The 13,137-nt window shown below is 39.3% G+C and overlaps 1 protein-coding gene across 1 annotated transcript; it reads right to left on the bottom strand.

Annotated features, from left to right (window-relative positions):
* Positions 1-5,158: 5,158 nt before the first annotated feature.
* On the bottom strand, positions 5,159-7,170 carry atoh1a (atonal bHLH transcription factor 1a). The gene is made up of 2 exons (XM_028033047.1): positions 6,487-7,170; positions 5,159-6,216 (listed from the first exon to the last, which is right to left on the bottom strand). The coding sequence occupies exons 1-2, from the start codon at positions 7,163-7,165 to the stop codon at positions 5,420-5,422; spliced, it is 1,476 nt and encodes a 491-aa protein (XP_027888848.1). The 5' UTR covers positions 7,166-7,170; the 3' UTR covers positions 5,159-5,419.
* Between the last annotated feature and the right edge of the window lie 5,967 nt (positions 7,171-13,137).

Below are 13,137 nucleotides of genomic sequence, written 5' to 3'. Positions count from 1 at the left end.
GGGGATAATATATTTAAGGTTACAATGTTTATCTTGCAGCACATATAGCATTTTCCACTTAGGGCAAAAAGTTAATGAGCTCATTTCAGAATTTGAAAATATTTTTCTTTGACATGTTTGCTTTGTCCCAACAGGATTTCACCAGACGAATACAACTTTAGCTTTCTCCCTCTTAGTCTTCAATAAAGGCCAGAGTATACTACTACTATGTGTCCTGTCAACAGATTATTGCAACTGAGCTGTGATCTTTGCAACTTAATGCCGAGTTTCTTACTGATCTGCATGTCGGTGAATGAATGTATGCATGTTAGGGAAGGCAAATGGGTAAATCCGGCAATAGCTTAAAGCATTATGAGTGGCTAGCATGACTGCAAAGGTACTAGATAAATTCAGTCCACTTAGCATTTACTAATTCAGTGACTTCTAAAAGTGATTGGCTGAATTGGATTTCTGGTTATAAGACAAGCATGGCTGAACCAAGAGGCACTTAACACTTTTTAAAATTATTTTTGATCTATAAATCTTTGTAGACATTAAACTACTTTTTTTTTGTTAATCTTTCACATAAATCCCAATAACTCTTATTGAAGTGTATAGTTATAATTTCACAAAGTGTAATAATATTTTTAAGGGGTCTGAAACTTTAAGAGGCAGCTTATCGTTCAAAGTTTTGCATCTGTTATGTTGTTTAGTCATAAACACTATTTTCTTTTGGTAAACGTTAACCTGTAAGGTTGGAAATTGCTTCATTTACTTGAGCATTGCACAGCTATGGGAAAATGCATGCTCATCAGTGAGTGAAATATTCCAAGACTACCCTGGTGTGTACTTTAATTTTAGGCCAAGGTAATCTTAGGTTCCCATCCTCATCACCTCATCCAAAACAAAATGCAATATCACTGAGATACACTTATTGAAATGTACATTAAAATAGTTTTTGAAGAAAACTGGGTTATTAATTGTGCAGGCTGGCCTGAACAAAATATGTGTTTTACTTATTTCTTTGTGTTTATACTCATCTAAAATATTTCTCTATGGGCTGTAGCAGTGCAGGCAGTGTGATTTGAAAATATTTCTTGGTTTTAAGTGCAATGTAAGGAGCGCTTTTTCAAGGCTTTGCTAAATGTACCCGATTCAATACGATTAAATGATTTTTTAAAAAGAAGAAGATTGATCCTATGCTGTCATCAGCTAAATTTAACTAACACCAAAATATGTTTTCATTGAACCACAATACACATTTGGCTTTTATTGTTTACAAGTGCTCACGCGACTGTTTTTCTTTTCTATTTAGGTAACAAGTGTTTATTTAGCTTTTGCAGGACTTCCAGTGAAACTCATTAACAATTAATAAGAGGACCTAGTTGGAGCATGCAATGCAACAGGTGCTCATTACATCACGGCAACATTGCATGTTTGTTTGTGTGACCAGTCGAGGTTACGCTACACTACATGATAACACGGGGCTGCATTGGCTAATGAGAAGAGAGGCCTGGAGGCTAATTTCAGGATAACACTTAACAAGGGGGCGGCTATGTTGCAGTTGATTCACTTGAAAGGAAATTAACTGATCTGAACATTATCAATTTCCTACTAATTCTTACAGCCTGTAACAACCCACTATGTCCCAAGTTGCTTTTGTCTCAGCTCTTTTTTTATTGTTTCTTTCCAGGCACACACTTATTATTCTGCCTCTCTATCTGCCCATGATATCCTCATTCACCACCCTCTCCCTCTCTCTGGGACGGCAGATGGAAACTATGGCCCAGTTCTGCCTTTTGTTCAAGGTCCCCGGAGAGACCTTTTTGGACAGCACATAATCTCACTCATACAAAATGCAAGTGTCTGTCTTTTTATTAAAATGAAAGCAGAGGAATGCAATGCTTTCTGAATATGATTATGGAAATGAGAGTGACTGCAACAGCTTCAAACATTTTGAACGAACCACTTAATGGACCAAGTCTGAACTTTCCACTGAAAAATGTTATTCACGTTCAAACAATTTAATCACTGTAACGTTTAGTGAATGCTGCCACAACACATGAAAACCCCAAATTCTGCTTTTCAGAAAGCAGACTGCATAAAAACAGTAAAAGAGGATTTTTAACAATGCTGGTTGATTTCCAAAAAAAAGAGGACTTTAGACAACTGAACAACAGTCTAGTTCAGTTTTTTCTTAGATAAGAAGATTGCCTCTAGTTCAGGAGAAGGCTAACATAATGCAACAGTTGTGAGCTATGTCCTTGACACCTATGCATGTTTGGTGAAGCTCTGATGCCAGCTAGTTCACATCGTTTAAATCTCCCCTTTGCTTCAAAATCTTCTCCCGGCCTGTTTTTACTCTAGATGCTTGTACAAAAGTTTCTTCAGAACATTTTCCTTTCAATTAACTTTCCAACAATATATTTAGTGCAGGACTGACAACTTAACCTTGTGTGACTTTTATGGATAATGTCAGCGAGTGTTGCCTTGACAACTATCAAATCAGCAGAGTTTGCTCATGAACCTGTAGGCTATAACAGGACATTACTGTTTTCCTTTTTCATTGTGCTATATTCTTATTTTCAAGTTAAAGTCAGTGTGGATTTTCATTAGCTGTAAGTCATAATCTTCAAAAAGAAAAGCACTTAATTTGCACCACTCTGTTTTAATAAATCTGAATAAAGTTTTTATTTTTAAATTAAATGACTAAAGTTGTCAGTGATTTATTTTTTACTGTGATCCAGCTGTAAAAAAATGTATTTTAACTTGAAATGTAAACATTTGAAAGGGTCGTTTTTGGTAGAAAAGCAGGGGGAAAATACAAACAGACTGAGAAGGTATACCTGAAGTTCAACGTGACACCAAAGTTTTTCTTTCAGTTCTCCTCTTCCAAACAGTATCAACACGCGTCAGTGCGTCTCAGGTTTACCCCTCTCCACCACGGTGTTGTTAGTATTTTTCATAACGTCTAAGTGTAAATAATTAATGGGCATGCAGTGAAACCTTAACCTGCTCAGCATCCCACCTGTCGAAGACACACGACTTATCCCAACTCCTTATATTTTAATCCAAAACGGCGTGACAACAATCTAAAGAAAGTTTAAACTCATTTTTAAATGCAAATCATAGGCTAATGACGATCTTGCAAGCGCATGCAGCTTCACTGGTAAAGACGAGTGTTTATTTTGAAGTTGTGCCTCATGGGTTTTTGCACTGAACTTACTCAAACTTTTCTCAAAGTGCAAACCACAAGGACTCGATTTGCCAAAAGAACTTTACATTTATCAACCATTAAAAAATAGAAAACAACAGCCTACATTTTCGATCTACAAAACGTGTCCTAGTTGTTTTTGTGCAGAATGCGCAATTACCTCATTTCCAATAGTGTATTTCTACGGCGAATGTTTACGGAAACTTGATATCGTCTCACCGCGGTTCGAACTCGCTGGAGCTGCCTGTGCGATTATACCGAGATACAGCTCTACTCTCCATTAATTGTGTTAATAATTTAACGCAGCATTATTATTTTATCATCTACTCTGAAGAAGCGAGCATAAGGGCGCGAGCTGGGATTGGCTGAAGATAGTGGGTGGGGGACAGAACATTTCATCAGATAGCAAACAGGTTGTTGACGTTCATAAATAATTTCATAGTGTTTTACTTTTCCGCTCCATGCATCGCTGCATTTTTGCGTCGCACGTGATAAGAAAATAAGAAAACAATCATTTCTGTTTCCAAGCAGCAGGACTTGCTGTCATGAGCCAGTCTCCGGGTCAAATGAAGATACGCCGCGAATATAATGGGGATGGAAATAAACAGAGGCCATGGGATGTACCTGCGCGCGCGCGCGCGTGTGTGGAGTCTTTTCTTTAGTTAGGAAAAGTGTGTTCCCTCTCGAGTCAGGTCCTCGGGGACACAGTGGGGACCCGCGAGCGCTCACCAGCTGACAGCGCGTGCTCCACTGAGGCCATCCAACACCTCAGCCCACGAGCCAACCAACAATAGGCTGAAATTAATGCACGCTCCACCATTAACAAATCTGGTATGTACCGAATGGACGAGATGGCATCAGTTCAGAGGAGAAAAGAGGATAACTTTCTTTTGCAAAACAAGCAAAAAAACAAGTAACAGACAAAACCACAAACACATAAGTGAAAACTTTAAAAAAAAAAAAAAAAAGTAATTTATGTGTGCAGATATTTAAGTTAAAGCCTCATTAGTTTAATGAAACAAAGACTGAAAAGTTAGAAAACATTTAGTTTGATTTATAATTATTTGCACGCCAGTTTCATTATATTATAGGTCCCGTTGTACAGAAAAATAAACTTAACTGGTAATCAGCAGTTGGAGTTAAGATGCTCAAAATATTTGTATTATACTTTACAATGATAATAATAATAATAATAATAATAATAATAATAATAATAATAATAATAGATTTAAAGACAAGTTAAACTTTTTATACTCTTTATTTTCAAAATCAAATGAAAATAACAAAGAATGGCAAAACGACTGTGTTATTTTTTTTCTCATCAACTTAAACTATACGGAGTTACAAAAAGCAAAAGTAAGAAACATATAAGCAATAAATATGCTACATTATAAGCATCATTTAATCTCAGCCAGTGAAAGAAACAAAGTCACACAAATTTCTTCCGTTGATAAAAAAAGAAAAAAAAGAAAAACTTCCAAAAAGGCAGCGATGATGGCTACATTAATTGGGTTACATCTGTTGGAGGTTGGCAGTACTACACTAGCTAACAAAGCACAACTGTATTCTGTGAAGTTTAGGGAAACCAAAATATCGCTGTACTGACAATTCTTTAGCCTCTGGCCCGAATATTTAAAGTGCATGTTCTAAACTTTAGAAGTTGCAAAATAAAATACATAATACAAACGAATTTTCAAATGAAAAACAAAAGTCAAGAACAATTTCAAATTATTTTTACATATAAATCTCACGTAAGCAAAAAAGAACGAAACAGTCAATAAAGCCCTGTTTTTGTGGAAGACAGAGTTTTGGTCGGATGGACGTGGGAAATGCCCATGGCGGTGCTGTGCGCGACATGGCAGAGGGGTCGTCCACCCACGTCTCTATGGAAATTTGAAATTGCTGGATTATATATATATATATATATATATATATATATATATATATATATATATATATGTGTGTGTGTGTGTGTGTGTGTGTATGTATGGGGTGTTGGTGTGTGTGTGTGTTGGCAGAACCGAATCAGGCCTTTCGAACAAAGTAACAACAGTTATTGCGGACACAGGAAACATTTTTTTTTCTTTGCGAAATGAAAAACAAAGGAGAAATATTTTCCCTCTGAAGTTACAAGGCTGTAGGTGCGATTGACACGTTTTAATGAAATTTGGTCAATTCTGTTGCAGTGAACTATTTTTATTTAGTCTTTTTTTATTCAAAAACTATTTAGAATGACACGGTGGGATGACGGTGGCTGGGTAGCTTGATTTCCGACAGATCATCTTCTTCACTTGAGTGGAGCTCCATTGCTATTTCATCCGAGTCACTGAAGTGGGAGCGCGGGGAAAACTCCCCGTCGCTTCGTGGAGACTCTTTCCTCCCATTCCCGACAAGTGACGACGAGGAAGAAGGGGAACACATCGCTTTTTCAACTCTGCCAGTGAATGAGTTTTCTTGGAATGAGGAGCGGAATGGCATCCCGTTGACGTGAACAGGTATGGCATCGCCAGAGAGGGGCAGAGCCACCGCTGTCCTGCAGGTAAGTGACGGCGACTGGGCAGCCCTTTCTTTTGCCCCTTCAAAACCATCTGCTGGTGACAGTAAAATATCACGCTTTGGTGAACCGTCGGAGTTTTCATTGTTGGTGGACACCGGACCTTGCAGCAACTCGGCCAGAGCGTTGATGTAAATCTGCGCCATCTGCAGAGTTTCGTACTTGGAAAGTTTTTTGTCATTGTCGAACGCCGGGATGACGCTGCGCAGTTCGTCGAACGCGTGGTTCAGCCCGTGCATGCGTCTCCTCTCACGTGCATTGGCGGCCACCCGCCTCTGCCTCTGGACGCCGCTGACGGGCTTGCTGGACTGCGCTCTCTGCCTCAGGGGGGCCTCTTCTTCGGGCCCTGTGATGGTGCCTTTGAGGCGGCACAGGTCCCTGACTTTGAGCGAGGAAGAGGAGGGACTCTTGGCAGATCTTCTGTGAATGGGAGGGCTGGGATGGCCCGAGGACCCGGGGGAACAACTCTCTGAAATAAGCAGAGCAAAAAACAACTAGTTAATAAATGACACTAGTTGAATTTCCTATTACGAAAAAGTTTTAAAAACAACAACAACAACTAATAAATCAAATGGAAATGATTTATTTCGCGTGTTCTTACTTTTACTAGTCAAAAGTCCCATATCAAAATTTAAATGTGAAAAACATCTAAAACTCTAATTAAAAAAAAGTATCAATACCTAATCAATGACATTACTCGCTCCTATCTGATGTATTCAAGTGTAATGAGGTCTCTCACCCTGGTAGGAGCCAGTGCTCGGACAGGGAGAGTGCCGCAGGTAGTCGGGTGATGTGGCGTGTGCCGCGCAGGTGCCAGAAGCGTCGGTTAGCCAGGCGCGTGGGTCACTGCCGCCGTCCACGAGCGTATGTCCCGGGTCGTAGCGGGACACCTGGAGTTGATGGTTCCCTCCCCTCTCCACCACCCCGGTGCTGACGCGTTCCTGTTGCAGCGCACCCAGAGCTGCAACCTCCCGCGCGCCTTTACTCCACTCTTCCACCGTTAACACATCCATATTTCCAAAATAACAAGAAAACGTTCCCCCTATAACTGTATTAGGAGGTGTTCCTAGGAATTCACAATTGCGCACAGTTTGTGTGTTTGTGTGTGTGTGTAAGAGGCTTTCGGGTCGCGTGCGGGACTCCTTCTCTGGTGTCTCAAGGCGCTGCGTCGGCTTAAAAAGCGGCACGCGTCTGGAAGCCCCCCTCCTCGCGCTGGTCGCGTGTTCACGTCCAATGAGATGTCTCGGTAAAAAAAAAAAGCCTGAGAGGTGATTATGGGTCGTTGAGGTGGGACTGTTTATGATAACATTACGATTTAGGGAGTGCTTGACGCAAACGGGGTGGTAGGGGAACCTCCCACCGGATGCACGTGCAAGTGATGAGGGGCTTAGTGAAGGAGGGTGCACCGCGCGAGACATGCGTGGATGAAACAGGATCCTCACCTGACCTCTCACTGCGCCTGTGTTGCGTCTCCGACATGGAGGTGGGGCAGTCAGAAGGGAAAAAAAGGGGCAGCTAGAAAAGTTCAGCAGGGTCAATTGGCCTCCCTAGTTAAGAACCCAGCGATTGGCACTGAATGCGCAGTGTGATTAGAGTGCTGTAAGCGAGTCAACGGGGCTGGATCGCAGATGAATCTTGTTTTATCTGCACTGACAAGTGAGAACAAACAGATTTAATGAATAAAAGTGGTGCATCAATTTCAATTTGATCTCGGTAGATATTTAATAATTAATTGGCAAGAAATAATTATTTAAGTTTAACAGCTTAAAGACACAAACGTACTTTGCTTGAAAATCAGTTAAACTAATCTGATAAAATTAGATTTTTTTTAAATTCATTGTGGTAAATTCTTATGTTAGTGTGTCCAAGGTACGCAATCTCTATTTGTATTACTGTTTTTTGCTCATACTTGTTTTTCAGTGAGATTTAGATGTGCTCAGCTGCAGGAAAGCGCATGTGATTATTTAGCTAAATGTTTGGAAGTTAATATACTGGTGGACAACTTCATTGTCAACTCTGCCAGTGGTTGGGGTCTTGGGGGGCGCCAGAAAGGTGGTTCGCCCAGGTCCATTTGGGCCCCTGGGCCCTATAGGGCCGCCTCTGCATGGCTGGCCATGTAACATGAACCAAGGTAATAAGCTTAGAGAATATTTTGTGTAGAGTAACTCAGTTTGCACAAGTCAACTATATCCTCTAATATAACACTTTATCACTCCAAAATCATACAAAAATATCTTCAATGTAATGAACAGTGACGTTTACAAGTCAACTTGAAATTTGCTTATTTGTGTCGATCCTGTTTGCTTGTCGTCATCTATTGGTGGTTCTTATCTTCCTGGTCGTTTCCCTCGTGTTCGTACTTTTGGAGTGCTTTTTAAAACTTTATATTTTGAGAAATCCTGCACTGGAAATTAATATTTTTATCCTGCTGTTTTTGTTATAGTTGCATAGTCGTTGAATGCAAAGTGTCTTATTGTCTACGTTTGATTAAATTAGTGGAATTCCAAAACCCGGCTTAACTAACTGATTAAATAATCTTGCAAATCTGGCTTGAATTGTTTAACTTTTAATGGTAATACTTTCATTAATTTAAATATAGTTAAATTCATGTGCACATGCTTAAAAATAGTTTGTTTTTTTAAATGCCCAATAATGTTAGACTTTGACCTCTGCAAACGAATAGTTTGCTATATTTTAAGTAATTATGATTAACATTTAACAACAATCCAAAATTCAGTTGTAGCCTAAACCACCAGAAAAAAATGTTGCGCTTTACATGACACAAAAGTCCCGTTTTGAACTGAATAAAGTAAAATTTAGGACTAGAAAGTTAAGGAAGCCCTGGAGTCAACATTAAACGATTTTTTTTTTTTTTTTTTTTTTTTGAGGCGAAAATATTTGAGGTTGCTTGGGCTCGCGCATTCATTGTAGATTTGTTAAATCCAGGATCAGTTTCCATTTTTTCTTTGTATTTGGTTCAAAACCTTTTGATCCGGCTCTCGGAACGCCCTGTCGGTGAGAAAAGGGCTTCACAGGGAACTGAAACACGAGTTGAGGTCTGGCGCTCCGATCCGACTGCATTGTGGCGCGCAGAGAGCAAGATGGTGAGGACGCACAAGCATGACACAGACAGACTTATGCACGTTGCAAATTCGCTTAAATGTAACGAATTTGATGGAAGGTTGTTGTTTTTTGCCACATACAACACAGGAGGCTGCAGCTAACTGGTAAAAAGAAAGTAAAAAAATAAATAAAACCGTTGCTTAGATCGTACCTCTGTTATCTGTACATTATATAATTTATATAATTTTCTTACGTGCAAACCTCCCACCAATTAACCAAGTCACTAAGTGGAAATAAGCTATTAAGACTGATTGCCTGAGCGGATTTATTATGAAAAGATTACAGCAAGTGATTAGTGTTTGAGGAAGGATGATCAAGGAGGCAGTCAGGACGGTTTTACCCCTGAGCCGCATTTTTTTTTTTTTTACATTAGATAACCTAATGACTATATCAAGATTCAATTATTACACTTGGTCAGATGGTGCCTGACAACTGTCTCCTTTGGTTCAGAAGCCCAAGGAATATTGTCACGGCAATTTATAAAGAAGGAAAAACATAATTCCAGAGAATAAATCGCACAATTTCAGAGACAGCCTGACCTCAGTCATTTCTACTTTTTATTCATTTATTCATCGCGGGGACATCTTTAGGGGTGGAGGTCTGGCGCCGAGCGTTCGCCCCCTCCTCTTCCCACCACTGAGCCTCCCCCCCCGGCGTCCAACGGGCCGGGCTGGGCTCCTGAAGCTACCGACAGGTTGGATATTGTAGCTGGCGATTATTAAAGTGTCTCAGCCACAATGGAGACTCTATGTTCCATTGGTCACGGCTGAGGGGGGAAGCTCCTTCAGGGGGAGAGAGAGGGACGGCCTCCCATTCCAATGCGCAAGAGGAGTCTGCGTGCTGCCCCCTCTCATTCCCATCTCCCTGGAGACTGGGGCGCGCCGGGCACGAGGCGGGGAGGTGGGCAGGGATCTCATAATAATCTTTCAAGAATCCTGTAAATACACATGTAAGACCGCCTGTGATGAGATGTTTCTGTGCTAACGCCCCCTTTTTTATTTAATCTGCAGCTAACTTCAAATCTATTTGTTTTGCAAGTCAGCTCGATGTGTTGAGGTTGTATGTTGTACAGGTGCATCTAAAAAACAAACAATAAATAAACAATATCATAAAAAGTTATATATTTCTGCCGCTCGTTTCAGAAAATAGAACACATACATCATTACACAGAGTGAAATACTTCTATTTCTAATTATTATGACTTTGGCTACAGTCACTATCTTGTGACAGTACGGTATGAGACAGACAATCTGTGGAACAGCCGAGCTCATTTGTCTTCTCCCAGCAATAACTAGAAACAACCAATCAGAGACGGCAGGTGGGTCTTAGCGCTGTCAATCACAACATCGCTGCTCATGCACCGCCTCCTTCCCCCCCAACTCTCTGCTACCGCTACAGCTTTCCTGTTGTGAATGCTCAGGCTAATCAGCATTGCCACAGATGACGGTGTATAATTTGGCTTTCCTGTATGAAATTGACCTTCCTCCTGATTACAGTGATGGGTAAATGAAGCCTCATGAAGCAATGAAGCTTTCCAGCCCACTGCTTTGCCCAAAGGTTCATTACTCACTAAGGACATCTGCTGTTGCACTGAAACAGTGACGGCCTCGTCACTCAAATAAATGCTACTTTAAAAAAGAAAATTAGAATGTTGTGTATGAAATATGTTACAATAACATTGTTCGCTAAGACTGTGTTTTCATTTATCTTATGAACTGATTTAGCAATATTGCTTTAGTGTCTTGGGAGTGCAGTGATTGTTGGGGCATAGCACGCAGTATTTTGTTTCTATGACTTCCTGAAAAACTAAAATTCTTCTAACTTTATTTTTGTAGGACTTCCGGTTCCGATTGTTTATAGTTACAGAAATTTAACATTCCAATAACTTTCAATCTGTTTTTTCTTTGTGAGACTGACGTGTCTTTGTTGATCAAATAACAAAATGTATATTTTTCAAATTTCTATAAGTTTTCTGGAGGGTTTTATTTAAACCGAAGCTTATTGTGAGCTGTCATATCAAAGTAATCCCAAATGTTTTTTTTGTTTGCTGTTGGCTCCATTTCAGCTGCTGCTGATGGCAAACACTCATCAGATGCTACCAAATTACCTATAACAAACCAAGAAGCAGCGCGGCTCATGGCGCTTTTATTTTGAAAATCGGCACCCAAAACAATGTGTCCAATGAGAGGCATCGTTTATTGTCAGTCAGATCGTTTTAAGCGAGCGGGGCTTCATCTGACACGCCCCCTTTTACTAGGTACATGCCTGGAAGCCTGGCTTCCGGATGTCCCATCACTACTCCTGTCTCTGGTTGTTTTTGGTCGGGAGCGGAGAGAGCTCACAAATTGTTATTATGAATCGTTTAATATTTCATCTTTGTAATGTTTTTAACATTGCTATTATATAGAACGAATTACTCTATGATGCTAAAAATGATTTTGATTCTTTGTGTTGTGCATATTTCTGAAAGCTGTGTGTGGGAGGATGGAATTCCTTTACTTTTTTATTGGGAGAATGAATAGTTTCCACAGACTGTTCAAGATCCAGACTCAGTATCTTGTACGTAGTTCCATTTAGGATAAAAATGTAAGATAATTTTACTATTCAAAAATGTAAATTTCACTTTATTTAGAATTAAAATGAGCTGACAGATGATAGTAGTTTTGATAGTTAATAGTAACAAGTATAATGGCAATATGTAAATAATTATTATTTATTATCCCTGATGTAAGTTTCCATTAGCAATGTGCTAAATGCCAGACTTTGCACCCATATAGATTTTCTGTTGTTGATTTACAGTGAAATTAGTGAAGGCAAGATTCATCTCAACTCTCCAGAAGGCTGAGGGACGTTAATGTCAGTTTTATTTAATCTGTCCTTTTCTGCAAATCTCACAGCTTCATAGCTAACTAAGACTAGATTCTTTAACTAGTGTTTTTTTCAGTCTCTGTTTAACATTATTTCCCAACAAAACATGGTTCTAAAGCTGAAGATGGGATATCCGAGATAACTGGAAAAGCTAAACAGCGCCACTGTCTGGTGAATAAATGCTACTTCAGTATAATGCTCCAGTGAACTTGAGAGCATGCAGTTCTCAGTTGTCTGGATCTATTCAGCTGTGAACAGCAGGAAAATAGCCTTTGAAGTTATAAGAAATTTAAAATGAGAGACCATGAAATGGCACTAAGCCTTAAACGTTAAAACCTTTACTTATAAAAATATAACTTCAACAAAAATTATTTAAAAAATGTTATACAGACGATTTAATGCAAAAGCAAAGCTACATTAACATTCCTACATTAACCTGGCAAACAATGTGGTAATTGTGTTTGATGCCTTCTTGGACTAAAGTTTGTTCCCCTTTAAGTTCAACTCATCCATTGATTTTATATACCTGCTTAATCCTTATAGGGCCAGGAGGGGGTCATGTGTGTCTTCATCAGGTCTTCCCCAAGCCAGTCGCCAGTCCATCACGGGTCAACAAAGAGACAACCCAGCCTCCCCCAGGAGAGAAACGCCTAAATGTACTGGGACAGACAAACATACAAACTCCACATTGAAAGGCTTCAGTCTGAGATTACCATCTTGTTGTGAGGCAACAGCACTAAGAGAAATTCCACAGTGAAACCCTGGTTCAATTTACTTTGTCTATAATAGCACCTAGTCACAACAAACAGTGATCTGAGGGAAAAACAAACAGGTCTGACTGAATTCCAGTCATATTAATCAAGTAATTATTTGTTTTAAAAAAAATAAAAATCTTCAAGACAAAATTTTGATGGTCAGACAGAGGATAGATATTTGCAGGCATTTCTTTTGTAAACAACTCAGTTTACTTGCACTCCAGAAATCTGCATTACATTATATTTTTCTTGTGTGATATAACAATTATTATAGTTTGTGTTAGTAATGGAACAAAATGTTATAAAGTCCAAAAAAGTAGGAATGCTACTGTAAACGACTGTAACTGTGTGCACTTACCAGTGTAGTTTAATTTACCAGTAAGATATCTCTTGTAGAGTTAGGAAGAATCCAGGAAAATAAAAATTAAAAACATCTATTGACAAAGAGGAAAAGTGTCAGGTATAAAACAGTAATTCTTTGCCATTCTACTGTTCACATAAAAACACATTATCATACAGTAATGTCTACAGTTACTCTGAAAATTGCATTTTTATTATGTGTAAAAAAACATGCTAAAGGAGTCATTTGTAATTTTTGTCCCACCTTGCTGGTTGTCTGGTAAGCAAACACAAGAAATTCATCC

Source organism: Xiphophorus couchianus, chromosome 12 (assembly GCF_001444195.1).
Source record: "Xiphophorus couchianus chromosome 12, X_couchianus-1.0, whole genome shotgun sequence".
Classification (NCBI taxonomy): domain Eukaryota; kingdom Metazoa; phylum Chordata; class Actinopteri; order Cyprinodontiformes; family Poeciliidae; genus Xiphophorus; species Xiphophorus couchianus.
Note: the sequence above shows the minus strand (reverse complement) of the source record. Positions and strands in the feature narration are given on the sequence as shown.